Below are 18,621 nucleotides of genomic sequence, written 5' to 3'. Positions count from 1 at the left end.
GACAATAAAATTATCAAAGCCACAAATAAGTATGTTAAATAATCTTGTTTAGAAAAAGTTGAAAAAAATAAAAATTGAAAAACAAATGAACCTGTGTTTTTAAGTGCAATGGCTGTCTCATAATGAATACAGCACACTCTAGTCCAACCTACATATGTTGTTGTGTGATATTAGTTTGTGATACAGTCGTTAACAAAGTGAGGTCGACCTTTAACTTAAAAACTGTTAACAGGACAATGGACTTACTGAAGCACTGATTCAGGTTAGGTAATAATGCTGAATGCCCAACATAAGTATCAATCAAAGAAGCAGCATAGCATTTGTTTTCGGATGTAACCCCTTTACAGAAGAAACTATGTACGGGCATCACACTACTGAAAACTAGGGAGAACGAACCATATGCTGTGCTTGGAGGAACACCGGTCAGCGGTCTAGAAATTTGCCAAAGTTATCTTAAATAAATGGGGAACAGAAAAAAGTGCTAAGAGAGGTCACTAGTATAAAGGAACAAAATGAAATGTCTGACAATGATCCATTCTAGAGAAGACAATCTATACCTGTCATGAATATGTAATTTCAGTTTTGTACAACTTTTCGTTTTTGAGCTATTCTGACCACAGATCACTTTGCGAGACTTGGTTATTTGGACCCAAGCGACCTTAAAACATTTACTTCTGTCAAAATTTGGAATTCTAAATTTCTCTTGTTCACAATACTTCTACTTCATAAGTGAAATTAAAAAAAAAAGTAGTCTACATTTGGTTAAAATAACATGGGCACTTTTTGTCCTTGGTCCAATATGGATAGCAGTATTATATATAACGATTCTCCAATCTGGCCATACAAACGCATATGATTTACCTAGTTTCAATATGTAGTGGATTGGGATATTAATGGTCATAAATGGTTAAGGAGGAATGTTTTCCATTGATATATTTTTATAATTGCATCATGTAATGCCATACCAGTGATATTCATGTAAAAAATTATTTAGTTTGTTTATATACATCTTACATACTTATAAACTTCAGACAGGAATGGAAGGATGGCTTATCCTACAGATTCTAGTTACAGATACTAATTAAAGTTAGAGAAAAGAGTGAAATGTATTCCATTAAAAAAACAAAACAAATGTTTTTAAGACATACATAACATTTGTTTATCTTTTTTTTTTGTAGGAATGGCACTTAAAAAATTGATTACCTAATGGATCCTATATTGATCGAAACCATAAATAGTACTGCGAGTACAGCAGTCGTCTTCCTCATATTACTGTTGAGAAAAGTACCTGGTTTTCCAAAACCTTGATAACCTGTTTCCAGTTCTTTGATTTTTATTTTGAGCCTTTCATTTTCCTGTAAAAACAAAATAAATGATCAACAGTTGAAACATAATTAGTAAAGATGATAATACAAGATTATATTACAGAAGCAATACCTTTTCTAAAAATTTTTTTTTTTTTTGAAAAAGCATTTTCTACTGACTATTTCATTATTCATAATAGTTATTTTTTTTATTATTTATTTATTCCTTTTTTATAAAAAAAATAAAATAAAAATAATAGAAGTGTCACACATGAAAATATAGGTCATAAAAAAAAAAATATTTTCCACAGTATGTAAAACTAAATCGAAACAATTCATACCTGATAATAAAAGTTATAGTGTTTCATTGTTAACTTATCGAAATATTGTTACCTTTTGATATGAAAACATTTAAACAAACAATTCAGCTATTGAAATAATAATCATTATTATTAAACTTATTTGGCGGGAGGGTTTCATGCCGTTTTTCAATTTCAGCCGCTTTTTAAATATTGCTCGATTAAACTATCTTCAAGTCTCTCCTTTCCATTTTAAGCTAATATTTCAAAAGTGATATAGAACCGTCATTCCTCGAGGGTCTTAGCGGAGCGGATCTGGCAGAGAAGGATTGCCTTTTTTTATGTTATGATCTCCTCTTGTGAGATTGTGACATGTCATACATCGAACAACCTACTCGTTATGATTGTCTGTTTAAAAACTCAGATAAGTAAGGCTACCACGGAGGGCAGGAGTGGAGGGTTTCACGCTGTTTTTCAATTTCAAGTGCTTTTTAAATATCGCTCGATTAATCTATATTAAAGCCTCTCCTTCCCGTTTTAAGCTAATATTTTAAAAGTGAAATAGGACCGTCACACCCCAGGGGTTTTAGCAGGGTGGGTCTGGCAGAGAAGGATTGCCTTTTTTTGTGTTAAAATCTCCTCTTGTGAGGTTGTGACATGTCGAACATCAACCAACCTACTCGCTATAATTGTGTAATAATTATAAATACTCAACATAATATCACTCACAGCAAATTCACTTGATGTATATATTTTTATACAGTTGTAATAAATAATACAATATTTATTTCTATAATTCAAATACCTGAATTTTTTTTTTTTTTAAATTTCTTGAAACCTAACTTCTTATTTTATGATAAAACATCTATTACAGCAAAATAAAAATCATAGTTTATTTTTTTTGGAACAAAAATTGGTTAAAGGGTTCATCATTATTGAACAAAGAATATTAAGAAAGCTCAAATACAATTTGCTCAAAAAAAATTTACTATCTAAAGAATCGTAGGAACAACTAATTCTTAAAAACAACAGTACTTCAGTATACCAATCATTATTTTTTTTTTTTATAAGGTAGAATAAACTTTAATCTAAAATTTAACTTACAACTTTTAGCTGAGAATTTTCATTTTCTAGATCAGAAACTTTATTTTCTAAAGCGGTGACATATTCTTTCTTTTTTTTTCTTGAAAGACAGGCTGATTCTCTGTTCTTGATCATCCTTTGCTGCCTTTTCAAGGCCTTCATCTATTTTAATAAAATATTATTTTTAAAAATGGTACCATGATTTTTTTATTTAATAACTATCGTCACTTAAACTGTAATATATCATAACTCAATAAAATCAACGATACGATTTGGTACTTAAAAAATCAAATCATCATAAAGGCATCCCATCTTGATCATCCATTTGTAGGATATCTATATATATTTTTTTTTCAAAATTTGAGAAGCCTTTCAAGATGTCTCTAGAATGAATCACTAAATTTTTTTTTTAAATGCTATAAAGTTGTTTTCAGAGTTCGAGGTATTACAGTTTAAGCAATGATATTTTAAAACAAAACCAATGAATAAATTAATAGTTCTAACTATGGATTTATTAACTTATAACACATACAATAACTAAATAAGATTTTAAAAAATCATAAAAGATAATGAATTATGAACAACTCCCACGAACTTAAATAGCTAACAAAAGATGGTTCATAATTTAAACTGATACAGTGTAATTACTAATATGTCTAAAGTGATTGCATATAATACAGAAAAATAATAAAAATAAGGAACTAAGCTTTAATTTCTAATAATAAACTTAATATTCAATAATATAATAAAAATGTTATAAAAAAAAGTAGAACTCGCATTAATATCATTCTTCAATGAGTAGTCTACGCTTTCCCTTTTAAGGAATGGTGCTGGCGCAATTGGTGGACTACTCGAATCAATTTTTATATTTGTTGAATCAGCTGGACAAATCGATATTGCTGGAGTTTGGATATGATTAGAAGGAAGAATAACAGGAACGCCAATGGCTGTAAAAAGAAGAAATCAGAAATACCAATATCCAATTCTTAACAATGGAATGTATTTTATTTAAACAAAACAACCAAGAAAACAACTTACAAAGATGTGATTTGATTGAAGAAACAGGAGTTTTAGGAATTTCTTTTTCAGATTTGCATTTCATAACTTTTTGAAGAACATCTTTTGGAAGAACAATCTGAGTCTGCTTACCGACTGGTTTCAAACCTAAATATTTAAAAACAAAAAATTAATATTTTTGTCTGTCCAATCATGGTATTCAAGACAATGGAAAAACTAATTTATTCACAATGGTGATAGGGTTATATGGTCATTAATAGAATTATTGCTTATATTGTTATTTCAAATTGTAATGTATATTAATTTAGAAAAATAAATCTATTGAAGGATAATGCATTAATATAACAATACACACAAACATTTATATATGCAAAAAAAACTAAATAAAAAGGTAAAAGTTTCAACCCGAAACCACATGATTAATGTTTAGAAATATATGCATATCAATCAGTTATTTATTGTACTACTGTTAAGTAGAATTAGAGAAAAAAGAAGCTTTTAAGTAAGGAGAGCTAATCTTAATCTAGGGTTCAAAAGTTAGTGGCCCTAAAATATGAAAACTATTCCAGAGCAACATAAAATCTTTAAAATCTATTTTTGATGTTTTAATTATTTGGGATGTTAAGTACTGAAAATCCATATTTCTGCACTTTAATCACCATATTATAGTTGATTTCAACAAATTCAAAAAGTTTTACATTTAACATATTTCAAATTTAAAGCATACTTCTTCGATGGCGCATACTCACTGACACAGGAGGACCAGGGAGTAACCTCACAATATGCAAGGCATTGGTTATGTTTATCATTCCATCTTAACTTAATCTTGACACTTAGTAACTTTTAAGGGGTCAAGAGTATGAAGTTCCTTATCACAGCACTCATTTTTCCATGAATTAACAATAAGACCTCAATTGATAAATTCGGACTAATATTTTGTCCACACAAATCAGTAAATTTTTACATTTTTTTAGCTTATTTTGATTACAATCTGAGAAAAATACTCTCTTAAGCTGTTGTCGCAATTATTCAATGTTCGAAGTTGTATTTTTTTATCTTATTTAAAGAAGACCGAATTTAAAATTGAATTGTCAAATTTAAAATGTATGAGCACCATAAAGAGCTAAAATGTCAGCCAATAATAAAGGAACAAATAAAAAATTTAAAAAAACAGTAGATTTTTACCTTTAACATTTCTAATTATTTTAATATTATTAGGATTAATCTTCAAGACTGTGGATTTCTTCTGGTTTGGCTCTTGAGTAGAGAACTGCAATGTACTTAGGGAAACCTCTTCCCTCGGGGGAGAAACAGGTGGTGTTTCAAGAGTAAACTAATAAGAAATAAAAAGCTAATGTATAAAAGTGTATAACTAACTAGTTAACAAATAAATTGGATAGTTGCATTTATAATTGTTATATAAAAACATAAAAAGTAATGTTAAAACAGTTAAAAATGGTTGAAACTCAAGTAATCACAAGTTTGTAATTCAAGCACTACAAGATTAGAAACGTACAAACAATATTAATCAGAAATATGTCCACCCATAGACACAATCACTCATAAAACTGTTTTAAGTAGAATATCACATTGTTTATTAAGAACATAATATAAAAGAAAGGTTTTGTCACTAAATATTTCTATTATTTCAAAATATTCCTCCAAAAGAAGCATTCAAATATTACAAACTTTTAACATAAATTAAGTTTACTTCAATGTTAATGGAAAAACATAAAAAAACAGTTTCTATAATTAAATTATCACCTTTTCATCAGAAGAACTACTGCTTGTATCACAATAATTAATGCTGCTAGGTGAATCAGCAGGTGAAAACACCTCTGATTTAATCTCAGCATCATCGTCTGCAAATAAACAATAGATAAGATAGTAAATAATAGTAAAAAACTTTATAGATTTTCAACAACACAATGCAAGAAACCACATACCAATCGAATGAAGATCGGAGAGTTGAGGAAAGACTTCAGGCCACTGGGAAATACCATCATGTATCAATGAGTCAAGAAATGATGAGTCCAAAACAGACTTTGTTTCAAAATTATCATCTGGTAACAGCATCTGATAAACAGAAACATTATTTGAACATTGTTTAGGAGAATGTCATATTACACACAACCAATTCCAAATTATACAATTGATACTGAACCAGGAAAACTTACATCAAAATCATTATTGAAATTGTCAATCATCTCCTCTTCTTTATTTAGCAAATATTCCATTCCTAAAATGTAAAATCATTTATCAATGCTAAAGTATAAGAGAAAAAACACTCTTGTAAAGGTTACTTTGGCCACGCTTCAATCGTTACCTCACTTATAAACTACTTGACAATTAACACTGAATATCAATACCAGGAAACGTAATGATAAAGAAGGTATTGGGAAAAAATAGCTTGGCGAAACTAAGTCAAACATCAACAAATCACTAAATGTTTACAAAATGTTTAAGTTGCTTTCCAGCTTTGAAATAAACAATTGAATTGAATATAGTTGCAGGTTTCAACTAAACTTGGCAAGGAACATCAATTTACAAAGAAAAGATAACAAATCATAAACGTCTCACTATGACGCCGATAGAAGAACTGTTATCCAATTAATAGGATACTTACTTTTCATTGTAAATCCAATAAATATAGAATTTTCCTTGAAAACAAGAACTGTCGAAATATCCTAACTGATTATTTGCGGTACCGGTAAAACATTTTTAACGGATTCGAACGAATCCAATGTTCCGAGTTGACGAACAGAATCACAAAAGGTTACAAAACAAAGTTGAATAAGAGACATTAAACTTCCAATAACAGCCTACTGTTAGTTCAATAACATGTTTGTGTATACATAAACAAGCAGTTAATTGGTTCTAATGGACTATAAACAAATTAACAATTCGTATTCTCTCAACGGTCTAAGCCCTGCGAGATTACGATGGGTCACTAAACGCAGTGGCATTGAACGAAGGGCATTGACCTTCACTTTTGCAACTTCTAAAAACTTCGTCTTTCCGAAAATAGTTTGTTTACCGACAGAGCAAATAGAACAAGGAGAAAGCACTTCCATTTTCTCAAAACAATCGAAAACATTTACAAACAAATTACAATAAAGGACAATCCCGATGTTAATACTTTTAAAAATTACTTAGTGACATTGCATTTCCTTAAATGATGAATCCATTTAAAGGCAGACCTTGAATGTGCAAAAACGACAGGACATTTTATTGATTTATTTGTAACTGATATTTTTACAATCATAAATATATTAAAAGTAAAATTATACATAAATAGTTGACCGTATAATGTCAAATTATGAAGATGGTCAGGGTTGCGATCAAAAGAGATACAAAGATCGTTAACAACTACTTCTTTTCCGACGTTTCGCCCCACTTTGTAGAGGGCTGTTTAAGTTGATAACTTTGGTAACTTTTTTTTTCTAGTAACTAAAGCTATCAACTTGAACAGCCCCGATGAAGTTCTAATAAAGTGGGGCAAAACGTCGGCAAATACATGGTTTTAACATTTTTTTTTTATTTGAAAGCACTTCGACTATCTTGTTCATAATTATAAACATTTAAAAAATAAAATTGTATCCGTTTCTTTAAATTTTAAGAACTTTAGAGAATCTTCGTTAAGATAAATTTATAAAATCATAATTTTTTACTTAAACAAAAATTTAAACAAATAAGATTGCTAAGTATTCAGTTTATACTTTTAAAAAGGGTAGGGAGACATTCTCCAAAGTTTGAAGATAAGAGTTCCTTTTAGTTATACAATTTTTTCAAAAAACAAAGACACAAAACACTATTGAATGAAATCAGAAGCGTTTTCTAAATGGATTTGACACTTTTTTACTTTATTTTTGATGAGTCGACTCAAGTCATATTCTAAGGAACAGCATTTTTTTTCTTTTTTTTTTTTTTTATTTCCTGGTCGCTTCTGACATACGAGAGGGTTATCTACAGGGTACCACCCTATTTTAACACCATGGTGGGGGTCAACTTTTCATTTTGTGGGACTCCCCAGGCCGGATTCAAACCGGCGTCGCTGCAGTTCCCAGGCTGCAAAGACTACAATGAATAACTAAGCTACAGACGGCCCTCTAAGGAACAGAACCTGAAACCTACGGACGTAAGTTTGAGGACTGTCTGTTTTGAATTAGGTAGAATACTCGCGTATGTTTTTTTTATCTTGCCTCAACATTCCTTAAGTGCGTGAGAAATAACTTAATTTAGTACCTATAAACTTTTAAAAAGTGTTATATATATATTATTAGATGCATAATTAATGTTTGTATTTGGGCATATAATTACCACTCGTATAAGGCTGGAAAAGTAAACCAAGATTGTAAATAATGCTCAAGTATAAGAAATCGATTCGAAACTAGGTTCACGAATCTAACTTGCATTTCATCTTCCTATGTTCCAGGGAATTACTCGTTTAAGAGTTTACATAGGCTATGCAAACCTCAAAATAGAAGTAGAAACAGCCACGGCATGAATGTATTCGTCCTAAGACCTGACTTAGTTTTTTATACATTTCTTACTTAAGCTATAAATTGCACCTACAGTAGTGTGGAACACTATAACACTTAAGGAACACTCTAGTCCTCTACATATAATCTGAATGTATCCAAGTTCCTGAGATCATCAAAATAATTGCGAAATTGATTTGGTTAGGTATAACAAAAGAAACTGACAAAATAAACATCTTTATTAACACAGCTAATAAAATGTTAAGGAAAAGCATTGTAGACGTTTCTGGAAGTGATGAATACGCTTATGGAGATAGTTGGAATAATTTACGGGAACATTCCAATTGCCAGACCGAATACGATTCGAACCTTTCAAAAGATGTGGGATGAGGGAAACATACCCGTAATAAAGAAATTTACTCTGTCAGGAAAATTAGACTTCTAACGTATTTTTTCAAAGCATTAGTTTTGATTATCTTTATATAACAATTAAAAATTATGATATGAGTTGATTAAGCATTATCGAATCTTTTCCTCGCATTAAGAAAGAAAATAGTCAAGACTCATTTATTGTTTTTATCATCAACGTATTAAAAGGACCGACGTTTGGTTTGTAAATGAAAAATAAAAAATCAGTTTTATTCAGATACAAAATACATGTCATTAGTAGGAGAGGTGATGCTGCCCTACATACTGACTTCCGACGAACCCACAGGAAGCTTTGAAAGAATGTCTGGTTGAATTAGAGGAAGAGGACATTCAAAATAACATCTATATAAGTGCTTCATCCTGTTTTACTCAGAAGATGTACGTACATATTTCATGAAATGAAACTGCCGAAGGTAGGAGAGTTGTGTATTGAGGTAGAAAATGATAACATCGAGTGAATTGGTCTGTAGATGGCTCCATATTAATTCCATTCACTAATTTCAATTACATACACCCAAATAAATTTTTCTTGATACAGCTATATTTCGAAAACAGCTCGTTCAATTTGACCCAAATTTGGAGAAATGTTGAGGATCAGAATAGATCCTAAATTTCAATGGATAATTTTGTTTACACACATGCGTGAATGTATTTTCTTTGGCACACATTTATTTCGAAAACGGCTTGTCTCAAATTTGGAGATAAGTATGAACATAGTGCAGTTAGATTTGGCCCAAAATTGGATGAGAGTATGGAGACTTCTGTAAACATGTTTTAGTATGAATTTTATCTTATTTCATCAATTACTATCGATTACCTTTTCGGCTATAGTTCAAAAACGGCTCGTTCCATAGATTTTATTCTAAACCACAAATCATTAATATTTAAATATAAGTAATTTATTTCTCAAAGATAATTTCTATTAAATTTTCATTCAATATTCAGAAGAAAAAAATATATAAAAGGGTAATTTTACTTTCATTTACATATTCATGAAATATGTAGTAAGGGAATAACTGTTGTCATGTCGACATAGTTATTAAATAATTAGTTTTTTTAATTTCACTTAGAACCAAGTATTAAGAAATTGTATTAGAACCAAGACGAGACTGTCCAAGTGGAAGAAAAAAGTCAGTTATTTCACGACAATTTTGGATTACTTTAATGAAAACCATGAATAATGACTAGTCAAAATTGATGAGTCTGCCAAGTATAGGTAGGGAGGAAAAAATGGAGGCTTAATTGGAAGCTTTTATTTTATTTAAATATCTTAAAAACTACCAACACTAGAAAACCTACGAGAACACTTTTCAAAGTAGTGTTAATTTGCTAAAATATAAGCTCTGATAGAACTGTATATGTTTAATAGTTCCCGAGATTACCTTTTTGAAAAGTAACATTTTCTAAAGAAGTAACGAAAAAAAAAAGTTTAATTTATTTTGGGAAAACTATATCTCTGGAATCATAAGACGTAGATGTGGCTGTCGGCACTCAAAATATAGGTAATTTAACTTACTTTAATGTAGTTTATATCATGTATCTTCGTAGGGGTAGTAGTTTTCATAGTATTCGTATATGAAAATAAATTTTGCCCATGAAATTTTTACCAAACAATTATAAATGAATTTATTTTAGCAAATATCATAAAAACTACTACTCCTGTGAAGATAAACTACCTTATAGTACATTAAACTAGTTTTAATGTGAGTGCTAATAGACATCTGAACGGCGAATGGTTTTTGATATATAAATTTCTCAAAATAAGTTTACTAACTTCTGATTTTTCAGTGCATTTTTTTATGGAATGTTGCTGTTTAAAAAGGTACATCTCGAGATTATTGAACGCAAATAGCTCTATTTGAGTTAATATTCCAAAAAATTTATTCAACTTTAAATGGTGTCCTCTTAAGTTTTCTTGAGTTTTTCGTAGTTTTAAAGATATTAAGCTCCGAATGAAAAATATATTTTTTTTAACGTTCTGATACAACCGCCAATTTTTATTCCCCTACCTATCTTGGCAGACTCAATAATTTTGACTAGTAATTATACATAGTTTTCACTAAAGTAATCAACAATAGGGATCAAATAATTGCCTTTTTTTTCCTCTTGCACTCTTGTACTAAGATTAAAGTATAATAGCTTTGTGCTGTACCCTTTACATTTTAAAGAGTTCGGCCTGTGAATATTCAGGTATAATTGTGAAACATGCTTTTCTGTGAGAGAATATATTCCCTGTTGTTTATTTAATTTTTTTTTTCTCATGCGTTTTTACTATTCCAATGATTTTCTAATTTCTCGGTGTTTTTTTCGTAGACGTCTATGAGAGAGGCATTATGAAGCTACCTTTAAAATGGCAACAAATTATTGAACAATATGGTGCATATTTGACCCATATCGAACAATCCGAAACATTTTAGATAAAGTCTTAAATTTCTCGTAAAAATAATGGATTTTTTTTTCCCAATCTAATATATTGGTAGCTCCGAAGCGACTTAAAACGGAGACTGGCTGCACAGGCTTCTTTTTTCTGATAATTCTTTTTAATTATATAGCACTGCTTATATTTAAAGAACTGTATTTATATAGGGGTACACATAAGTTTCCACCATTTTCTATCAAAAAATATATTTTAAAACTGTGAAAGACCGGTAAATTTAGTCAAAATATTGTTCATTACCAGCCACTCCCTGACGGAAGAACTCTTCATCATTTGAGGCTATCCAGGAATGGATCCAATTTTTGATATCTTCGCATGATGAAAAGCGGTACTCAGATCATGTTAATATTCCGAATATCATATTAATTAACCGAAAAAAATGGTAATAGAAAGAGGCAATGTCTGGTGAATATGGTGGATGGGGTAGGACTTTCCAATTGTTTCCAAATAGGTTTTGACGGGCACCGCAACATGCGGTCGATCATTGTCGTGTAGGAGAATGATTTTGTCGTGTCAGGAGTAATCAACCACCTTGAGTGGTTAGTTCAATCTCATTAATTCTGTTAAGTAGAAATCTCCACTAATCGTTTCACTCGGTTTAAGCAACTCATAAAATACGACAACCAAGTGGATTCCACCAAATACACACAGTTTTTTCCTTAAATGTTCGATTTCCTTTAATATTCGATTTTGAGGCATGCCATTGATCTTCATAATTTTCTCTTCTTTGGGTTATCGTAGGGGATTCATTTTCCATCACCAGTGACTACGCGATGCAAAAAACCTTTTTGTTATGCCTGGCAAGCAGCACTTCACTCATGTAAAATAGGCATTCAACATATCTCAGCTTCAGTTTATGTGGAACCGAGAGTCCAGGGTCGATCGATTTATAGGGGCTCATAATTCCTGTGATCGAATTCTTGTAAGTTTTAACCTTCTCATTATAGTTTTTGCTACTTTTCAAATATGTATTAAATAAAATAATGATTTAAACTGGTATGTTGCTTATGTTCTATTTTTTTTTTTTTTTTATGTTATGCATATTATTTATTTCTGTTGTTGACCCAAAATTGTCCAATAATAAATTTTGGAACCCTGTATCTTAAAGCGCCCGCGGATCACATTTGGTTAAAGTCATCTCCGATTTATGAATATTTATAAAATATTCAGGAACAAATTCACGTTTTTATAATTAACTATTTAATGATGCATGACTGAAGTTTTAATGATCCGTGTAACTGGTGAAGTTAAGAAGTCATGAAGAAAAAATAATTTTTTTAATAAAATAACTTTTATTTAATGAAAAATCGTTCTCGGTGTTACTTCACATCGGATTTTTTTTTTCATTTCACTTGCGTTAATGTAAGTTCATTTGTTTCAGTTGCTGCGCTTTAGACGCCTTATCTGTGAAGGTATTCTTAAATATTATTTATGTCTGGGATAACAGGAATCTTTATCTTAATAACAATTCTCACTTTTGCACGTAGATTTCATTTTTCCCGCTAAGATGGTAACATTAGAAGAATTAAAAAAAAATAGTATATTGCAACAGTGAACTAAAATTATGTTAAATTATATTAAAAACAAAATATGGTTTTGCTTTCTTACTATTTCTATCTTCTTTTATTTTATGTTTTTGAAAGTGCATTTTTCTGTTAATTATCCTTTCTTTTTACATATCTCGATTTTTTCGTTTTCTTCTAAGCCCTATGGATGTATAGGGTTTGATACGAGTATACAGTGACCGAAGAAAGTATTTCCACACCTTGTCTTTTCTTTATATAATGAATTTAAATAGTAATAAAATAGTTTGAGGTCCCTTAGTAAAAAGTACAATGAAAACTCGTTAAAAACAGTATAAATTCAATTAAAAATATTGATCATAATAAAAAATTAATTTAACACAATATAAAAACAAGGAAAAAAATATTTGCACGCTGTTTGTTTACTTACTCTTGTTTCTATGCTTGAGTATAATCCTGTTCTTTTCTATCAGTATTATAAAATGTTTCAATCTGTTAAGTTTGTTTTAATTTAACCGATCCTAATGCCAAAAACATGTGAACTATGTGCCGCTACTCGCGAAAAAGTTATATTATTTCGTTATATCAAGTTATATCAAAGAAAATTGTATCGCGAAATAGCGGATTTTAATAGGTTTTAATTTTAACGAAACTAAAGAGTGGTTAATATTTAACATTCGCCAACAACTTCATATTCCTCCACCGTCTCCTGACTTAAACGTAATTGACAATTTATGGCATATTTTAGATAAAAATGTTCGAAATAATCAAATAACCGAAAGATACTACCTTAAGGATCTTTTACAGCAAGAATGGGAACAAATTAACACGAATTTAATTAAAAACCTCGCGCACTTAAATGCTGGGATGTTTACAAGTGGTAATGGATGCCAACGGACTTCACACAAAACATTAAATTTAAAAAAATAATAATAAAACGCAAGGTGTGCAAATACTTTTTTCCTGTATTTTTTGTAAGTTTGATGTTTTGTTTTTTTACGAATGAAGTTTTTCATTTGAATTTTATTTGTAGTTATTAAGTTATAAATATACTTTTTATTTTTGAAGTAATAGGGTTTTTTTTATTGCATAAATTCATAATTTAAGAAAAAAAAACCGTGGTGTGCAAATACTTTCTTCGGTCACTGTATAGGGGATAGGTAACAATAATGGGAGTAATCTCTTCACTGCATTTAAAATACAATTATACACAATAAGAGGGAAATGAGGAAAAAGATAAATTGGAAATAATGAAAGTGGATGGAGTCTGTTCCCTGATAAAGGGGCTCTCCAGATTTTGTAAAATCTGGAGAGCCCCTTTGCAGCAATTAGTTTGGATTACCAAGATTACATTAGGGGTATTCAAGATGTTGTGTTAAATGTAAAATGTTTTACCATGTTAAATGTTACAAGTATAGGATTCCGAGCAGCCCAATTTCAAGTCATGTTAAATGGTAAATGCAAAAGAGCTTCTAGCGGATTTTCTGAGCAACTTGTTTTATAACCTTTCCTTCCAAAACTTTCATGTTATTGTTTACTTCTAAGTTTTAATTAAAGTAATTTATTATAACATGTCTGAATTGTTTGAAAAGTGGACGTTGTGTAAAAGTTTGGCTACGGAGTGCCTTGTTAATCGTCTGACTTGTAAGGAAGAGAATGAAGATGAGCTAATTGACAACTGTCATTACACCACTATTATTGTCATTCATTGCTTTATTAGTTTTAAAAACATCCAAAACAATACTAGCACAATCAAAGCACAAAATACGAGCAAGTAAGTTAACACGACTACAAATAAAACGGTGACGAGCTCAGAGTCTGTTTGCGTGACGTAATTCTCCATTTAACAGACCTAATAACAGACTCTCAACCATGTTATGTGTTATATCGTTTAAACATGGTAAGAGTAGGAAATATTTCTCCATTTAATGTTAAATAAAAACTTATGTAAGTTTTTCCTTATTAAATAAATCAAAAATTTTTATCCAATTTTGTCTCAACACTTTATTTTTCACCAGTCCAACGTTTCGGCCATTCTAGCCATCCTCAAGGACATCTTCAATACAATTTCTTCCTCACATTAATTTAAAGTTTCTTTTGCTGGCTATTCTGCCCAGGTCATTTTCTTTATTATAAGTTAAAAGCCTATTTTTTAAAATTTAAAATCATTAATATTTAATTTTTCTTATATAAGATTATCCACAATTAATACACTACCATGGTTGGTAAATGGTTTGTTATATGGTAAATCTGTCCGTTTGTACGCGTGTGACGAGTATTTAAGGAAACAGTTCAGATGATGAACGTAGATCAAGAAAACTGAAAACGATTGTATGGAATATGTTTGTTCAATCTCTTTATAAATAATTGTCAAAAATTTAAAAAAGTTGATAAAGCCCTTTTTATTGATGATACAGCGATTTACACCACTTCACACCGTATGGACACAATCGTTAAAAGGCTAAAAGATGCTTTCAAAAAACATTTCAATACTTTAAAAATGGGATTGGTTTTAGATATTGATAAAACAGAAGCCATTATTTTCACTAAACGACAGCCTGTACTTCCATCGACCATTGATTTAAACGATAGCCCTGTCCTTCTTGGCTAAACAGTTAAATACTTAGTCACTTTAGACATAAAGCTATTATTTAACCCCATCAATTCGAAACTCTAGAAAAATTTTATATAAAATATATCAATACTTTAATAAAAAATTAAAATTATCAAGTAGAAATAAATTGATAATATATAAAGCCATACTAAGACCCATCTTAACTTATCCCTGCTCTGTATGGAGTTTTACTAGTTCAACAATCATTAAAAAAATACATAAAAATAAAATAATAAAAAATACGAGGGGGGTACAAAAAATAAAAAAAAATAATTTTTCATTCGAATCATAAGATGTAAAGATGTCTGCCAGCATTCAAATTAAAGCTAGTTAAATGTACTATTAACTAGTTCATAATATTTATCTTCGTTGGAATAGTAGTCTGTCCAAACAAATAGAAATCAATATTTTGTGAATTGATTTTGTCAAATATCATGTGCAGTTATTTCACCCCAATGTTTTATTACTTTAATGAAAACAATGTATAATTACTAGCCAAAATTGATGAATCTTCTTGCTATAATGCTATAGTTAGTGGAAATAAAAATGGCGGCTGTTTCAAATAGTTGAAACAAATAATTTTTCATTCCGAACTCTGTATCTTACTACCTACACCATTAGAAATCCCAATGGACCAACATTTTAAGTAGAGTAAATTTACTAAAATTTGAGCTATTTACATTCAATAATTCCCGAGATACAGTTTTTTTTAAAAGATACATTTCATAAAAAATGTATTGTAGAATCAGTAGTTAGTGAATTTATTGTGGGGAATATAAATCAATCAGGAATCATGAGACGTATACTGTCCATCAGCACTCAAATTAGAGCTAGTTTAATGTGCTATAAAGTAGTTTATGACGTCTTATCGTCAAAGGAGTAGTAGTTTGTAAGATAAATAAATAAATTGATTTCTAGTTGTTAGGGCTAAATTCCATGTGCTAAATTTATGTTCATATGAACTACTACCCCAGTAGATACAGAGATAAACGTCATTATAAAATATTAAACTATATTTAATTCTATTGCTGTTGGATATCTGTACCTCCAATAGTTTTTCTATATCTGAGATATAATTTTTCATAAATCAAACATTTTTTTCCGAAAAACTAGAAATCAAAATTTTGTAAGATTATGTTGACAAATATGATAACAACTACTCCTACAAAAATGAACATCATAAACAACTTCATAGTACAAACTAGGTTTAATTTGAGTGTTAATAGATATCTGTACGTCTCATAGTTCCTGAGATCAAGATATCCCACAATAAATTCACTAAATACTGATTTTTCTGTATAAATTTCGTGAAATTTTGCTTTTTAAAAAACTGCACCTCGAGAACATAGAACCTAAACAGCCCTGCTAGAGTTCATATTTTAGAAAAATTAATCTTCTTCAAATGGAGTGCAATTAGGTTTTCTATTATTGTAGAAAGTTCCAAAGATTCGAAGCTTCGAAAAAAAATATTTTTTTAACGTTTAGAAATAGCCGCCATTTTGATTTTCCCGAACTATACTTAGCAGGCTCATCAACTTTGACTAGGTCTATAATTCTATAATATAGAATTATGACTAAATCTGAAGCATTTGTTTTGGAATACTTGTAATTTTTTTTTGTTTATTGAACTAGTAAAGCTCCATATGGGGCATAAGCTAAGATGGGTCTTAGTGTCGCTTTATATATCATCAATTTATAGGTAGATAAATTTTACATAAAATCTTCCTTGTGTTTTCCAATTTCGAATTGATGTGGTGGTTAAATAATAGTTTTCTGTCTACAGTGACTTATAAGTATTTAACTGTTTTGGCAAAAGGGACAGGATTATCACTTAAATCTTTGGTCGGTGGAAGTTTAGGCCGTCTTTTAGTGAAAATAATAGCTTATGTTTTACCATTATTTAAAACTAATCCCCACTTTTTTAAAATGTATTTTGGTATTTAGATGTTTTTTAAACCATTTTTAGTTTTTTTAAGGTATTCAATTGGGATGGAATAACTGACGTTTTTTACCGGGCTCTTGTATTGTACGCAATGTCCAGATCCTGTCCTTTAAAGCCTTAAACTCAAACGTTTTTTAAATAATTAATTTCTGATTAACCTAATATGAATTTATAATAGAGAAGAAGGTTAGATAGCAAATGCGAGAGTTTTCAAAATCCTATTGAGAGAAATGATGGGTAATAAATGCTTTAAACAAGAAGAAACGTCTGTGAAGTAGGTTGGACGCTTTGATATTTTTAAATATTTATCAGTTATCACTGCTATCTTTGTTGCCGCAAAAAATTGATAATTGGAGCTAAATTTGATTTGATATGGGACACTCCAACACTTAAAGTGTTAACTAAGTGTTTCAAATAAAACCAATCGTTTTTTTCGGCTTTATTCAATGATAAAACATTGTAATAATTTATTATCAATTTACACAATTTTGATCCTTTTTTTCCCTCTCAAATTTTATTCTTTTAAATTCTCCAAAGTTTCGGCCCTCAGGCCATTCTCAAGGATACAACCTACAAAAAGTTTTTTGTTTTTATATAATAATTACATTATTTCCTTCAACTACACACTGATTTCTTTGGCCATACCTTCAATATTGATGTCATTGCTGTTTTTGCAATTTTGAGATTTAAAAAAGCGATGACATCAATATTGAAGGTATGGCCAAAGAAATCAGTGGGTAGTTGAAGGAAATAATGTAATTGTTATATAAAAACAAAAACTTTCTGTAGGTTGTATCCTTGAGAATGGCCTGAGGGCCGAAACGTTGGAGAATTTAAAAGAATAAAAGTTGAGAGAGAAAAAGGATCAAAATTGTGTAAATTGATAATAAATTAAACCACTCTCAAAAAATAATTAATCTAATATTGTAATAATTAGAGATTTAAGCGAGTATGAATTGAGGTTTATTATTACCAATTAGAATGCTTACCAATGGGTAGTTTCACTACATGCCTGTATCACTCCATTTTAACTGAGATCAAATTTACTAAATGTATTATAATGTACAGTTGTAAATAGCAATAATTAAATAAAAATTATATTACCAGTAAAATGTCGCTTTATACTCTATATAATGCAATTATCTACAATAATTTTTCCTTGAAAGTTATTTTTAGTTCTTTTTTGATTATCTAATATAAAAAATGAATAATTGTCTGTTCGCACTTTATGCCAATGGTCAAAATTGTTATAATTATATTTCAGGAATATCTATCATTTTTAAGTGTTATTTTGGTACCGATCGATAGATGTCATCTGGGTCCTGTTTCATAATGAAAGCTAACAGTATTAGTTGATAGTACAAGTGTAGAAATTAGTGTGGTAATAATATAGGGTTTTTTTTTAAGCCCGATAGAACTTGAAATTGTAAAAAATAACACAAAAAATTAAATTGTAATCAAAATTTTTTTTTTATTCGAAAGATCAATACGT

The 18,621-nt window shown here is 29.7% G+C and overlaps 1 protein-coding gene across 3 annotated transcripts in view; it reads right to left on the bottom strand.

Annotated features, from left to right (window-relative positions):
- Atf6 (bZIP_ATF6 domain-containing protein ATf6) overlaps nucleotides 1-18,621 on the bottom strand; it is a 51,300-nt gene that overhangs the window by 10,295 nt on the left and 22,384 nt on the right. The window contains exons 1-9 of one of the 3 annotated variants that reach the window (XM_014417176.3): nucleotides 6,330-6,676; nucleotides 5,881-5,942; nucleotides 5,650-5,779; nucleotides 5,468-5,565; nucleotides 4,889-5,036; nucleotides 3,725-3,850; nucleotides 3,464-3,633; nucleotides 2,708-2,848; nucleotides 1,204-1,355 (exon numbers count right to left, since the gene is read on the bottom strand). In XM_014417176.3, the coding sequence (XP_014272662.1) occupies nucleotides 1,204-1,355; nucleotides 2,708-2,848; nucleotides 3,464-3,633; nucleotides 3,725-3,850; nucleotides 4,889-5,036; nucleotides 5,468-5,565; nucleotides 5,650-5,779; nucleotides 5,881-5,942; nucleotides 6,330-6,336 (1,034 nt within the window). In that variant the 5' untranslated portion in view covers nucleotides 6,337-6,676. Of the gene's footprint in view, nucleotides 1-1,203; nucleotides 1,356-2,707; nucleotides 2,849-3,463; nucleotides 3,634-3,724; nucleotides 3,851-4,888; nucleotides 5,037-5,467; nucleotides 5,566-5,649; nucleotides 5,780-5,880; nucleotides 5,943-6,029; nucleotides 6,259-6,329; nucleotides 6,677-18,621 lie in introns of those variants that run through there. The other 2 variants (XM_014417177.2, XM_014417175.2) reach the window with 2 other exon arrangements.

This window comes from Halyomorpha halys, unplaced genomic scaffold, assembly GCF_000696795.3.
Source record: "Halyomorpha halys isolate HHAL.00 unplaced genomic scaffold, Hhal_1.1 Scaffold147.1, whole genome shotgun sequence".
NCBI classification, from domain to species: domain Eukaryota; kingdom Metazoa; phylum Arthropoda; class Insecta; order Hemiptera; family Pentatomidae; genus Halyomorpha; species Halyomorpha halys.
The sequence above is the reverse complement of the archived record's forward strand: the minus strand, read 5'-3'. Positions and strand labels throughout refer to the sequence as shown.